This window comes from Macrobrachium rosenbergii, chromosome 15 (genome assembly GCF_040412425.1).
Source record: "Macrobrachium rosenbergii isolate ZJJX-2024 chromosome 15, ASM4041242v1, whole genome shotgun sequence".
NCBI lineage: Eukaryota > Metazoa > Arthropoda > Malacostraca > Decapoda > Palaemonidae > Macrobrachium > Macrobrachium rosenbergii.
Window position 1 is genome coordinate 13,677,810 of NC_089755.1, and position 2,500 is coordinate 13,680,309.

The 2,500-nt window shown below is 38.8% G+C and overlaps 1 protein-coding gene and 1 long non-coding RNA gene across 4 annotated transcripts in view; both read right to left on the reverse strand.

Moving 5' to 3' along the window:
- LOC136846375 (uncharacterized) overlaps positions 1-547 on the reverse strand; it is a 1,146-nt gene extending 599 nt beyond the window's left edge. The window contains exons 1-2 of the mRNA XM_067117172.1: positions 415-547; positions 1-295 (exon numbers count right to left, since the gene is read on the reverse strand). The exon at positions 1-295 is cut by the window's left edge and continues 599 nt beyond it. Coding sequence (XP_066973273.1) covers positions 1-295; positions 415-480 — 361 coding nt within the window. The 5' untranslated portion in view covers positions 481-547. The remainder of the gene's footprint in view (positions 296-414) is intronic.
- LOC136846445 (uncharacterized) overlaps positions 1-2,500 on the reverse strand; it is a 798,351-nt gene that overhangs the window by 150,844 nt on the left and 645,007 nt on the right. The gene's annotated exons all lie outside the window — the stretch shown is intronic.

The following is a 2,500-nucleotide window of genomic DNA, read 5'->3' on the forward strand; positions in this document are numbered from 1 at the left end:
ACGTTTCATTATTCCGTGATGATGATGATCGACTTGTTCCTGGCACAGAGTGTGAAGATGATTGGGTAGGCAGATCAATGTCATCTACACTACTGTCATAATTGAATGTCTGCAATGGCTGATGGATGCCTTCATCATCAGACTGATAGGAGTCAACTTGTACCAAAAGAGATTGGGATAACTGGGAATCCTGCTGATTGATAGAGTCAACTTGTACCAAAAGAGGTTGGGATAACTGGGAATCCTGCTGATTGAAGGTCTGAGACTCCTGCTGGTGGGAGGACTGGGACTCCTGCTGAAAAAAAGGTAAATTATAAAAAAGGAATATACAAATTAAGGCAACTTCTATAATAAATCTGAAATGCAAAAATAAACATACAATACTTGAAACAGTCATACATTCTTAATACCTACAGACACAGTAGTCTCAAGGTTTGATGTACTCTTCCCTGGGGTGACAACATCAGTCAGGAACAACATTAAATCAAAGAGCCTCCATTTTGGAACATAGTCTCCTCCTGAGCCACTTTTTAATCGTTTGATTTTAGCCAGCTCCTCCGAAATGATGTTTTTAGCTACTAAACTTCATCATTACAGCATCTGCAAGAGAAAAATTCAAGTTTGATTAACTTACAATAATCATAGAAATAATGAAATGAAAGGGGTATTTTGATTAACTTATAATAATCATAGAAATAATAATGAAAATGAAAGGGGTGTTTTATAAGTTGGCACACCAGGGGATCAGGGGTGAAGCCTCCTGGCCAGGCTAAGTATGTTAGGTTAGAATTTCAGCTTTTAAGGCTGGTATCCAAAAAACAAAAACAAAGTCTAAAATACTCAATACAGGGGATCCAAAGGGCCTTTGGCCAGCGTATGTTCATACTTGTTCAATGAAACGACACTTGAGACAATTTCCCTCTATGTACATGCAACTTTTGAGATGTGAATAGTCAATATTCAGAATTTCTCATAGTAACCATGCAATAATTCAGTGACAGGTCAGGAGGTTAGGTAGGTGTTTTAGGACATTATAGGGCACTAGCCTAACCCAAAACACCTACCTAACCTGTCCCTAACTTGGTTAATGCCTAGCTGGGGGGGCTACGCCCCCAAGGCCCCCCTTTTAAGAGTTCCACCTTCACATACTTACATTTTAGGACAATATAAACAACTTTTCTACTATAACTTTTCCTAAATTAAACACCCCAAAAATGATAATGGTGCTGTTTGATACTCAAATTATGCTATCCTACCCAGAGTGCCGTTATGTCCTCTGAATTCTAGCTTATATCTGTTACAGTATATTAAGCAATATGAGTAGGCTTGCCACTAGTTGAGTGTTAATAAAGTATTTATCACGAAATAACCCATATTACATATTGTCACATGCTAATGGTATCATATCACATGACTGACAAAGGTTAGGTTGGTGTTTATGGTTAAGCTAGCCTCTAATGGCAGTTCTCTAACATTGGCTGGCCACAGAACTATGAAAGGAATAGCCTAGCTACGTCATAGTATTGCATAGCCTAGCAAGGCCATTGCTTTGCCTAGCCCAGCTAGGCCATGGCTTTGCATGGCCTTGCAAGGCCATTGCTTTGCCTAGCCCAGCTAGGTCATGGCTTTGCATGGCCTAGCTAGGCCATGATTTTGCTGATTACCATACTTCACACAACCAAATATGGCCTAAAGTGTTCTACTACTACTATAAAACTAAATAGTGACTACATAAAAACAATATACATACCTGCATCATTAATTCCTTCTACATGTGGAAACGCTTCTTTAAGTTCCCTCACTATCTCGCCATACAAGTACTTTTTAAGGGTTTTCTTGTTGTAGGAAGGATCCCTTGGATTCCACAGGATTGGTCGCGATCTCACTTTTGCAATAAGGCTCTCCTCATTCTCAAATGTCCATTGCACAGGCATGGTGATGTTCTTGACGATGCTCTGCAGCTCGTACACGTGAACGTCGACCGCCGAACGAATGTAAACAAATGCTGGCGATTTCACCCAGCAGTGATGGGTATACGCGAATCGGGTTTTGCTGGACGTACTGAGCGTTTGTTCAGCAAATGCTGAGCGAACGGAGCCGTGCTGCGTGAAAATTCGCCCGTGTAATAGCCGCTTATTATTGTCGACGCGTTTCTTGACCCGTAGTCATCTCATCAGGACATCTTCAGTTATAATATAAAAAGGGCCATTCAACGTACATAATTATAAGTAAACATACACAAAATATATTTATATTCATATATATATATATTACTATGTGTATATAATTATATACATTTGATATATATATATATATATATATATATATATATATATATATATATATATATATATATATATATACAGAAATAATCAACACTCAGTCACGTGTGGAACAGAAATAAATTTCTGACTCACATCAGGATCGAACCCAGGTCTTTCAATTGAAAGGCAAGGGCGCTGCCCACTAGGCCATACAAGCCATAAAAGAAGTTGGAACC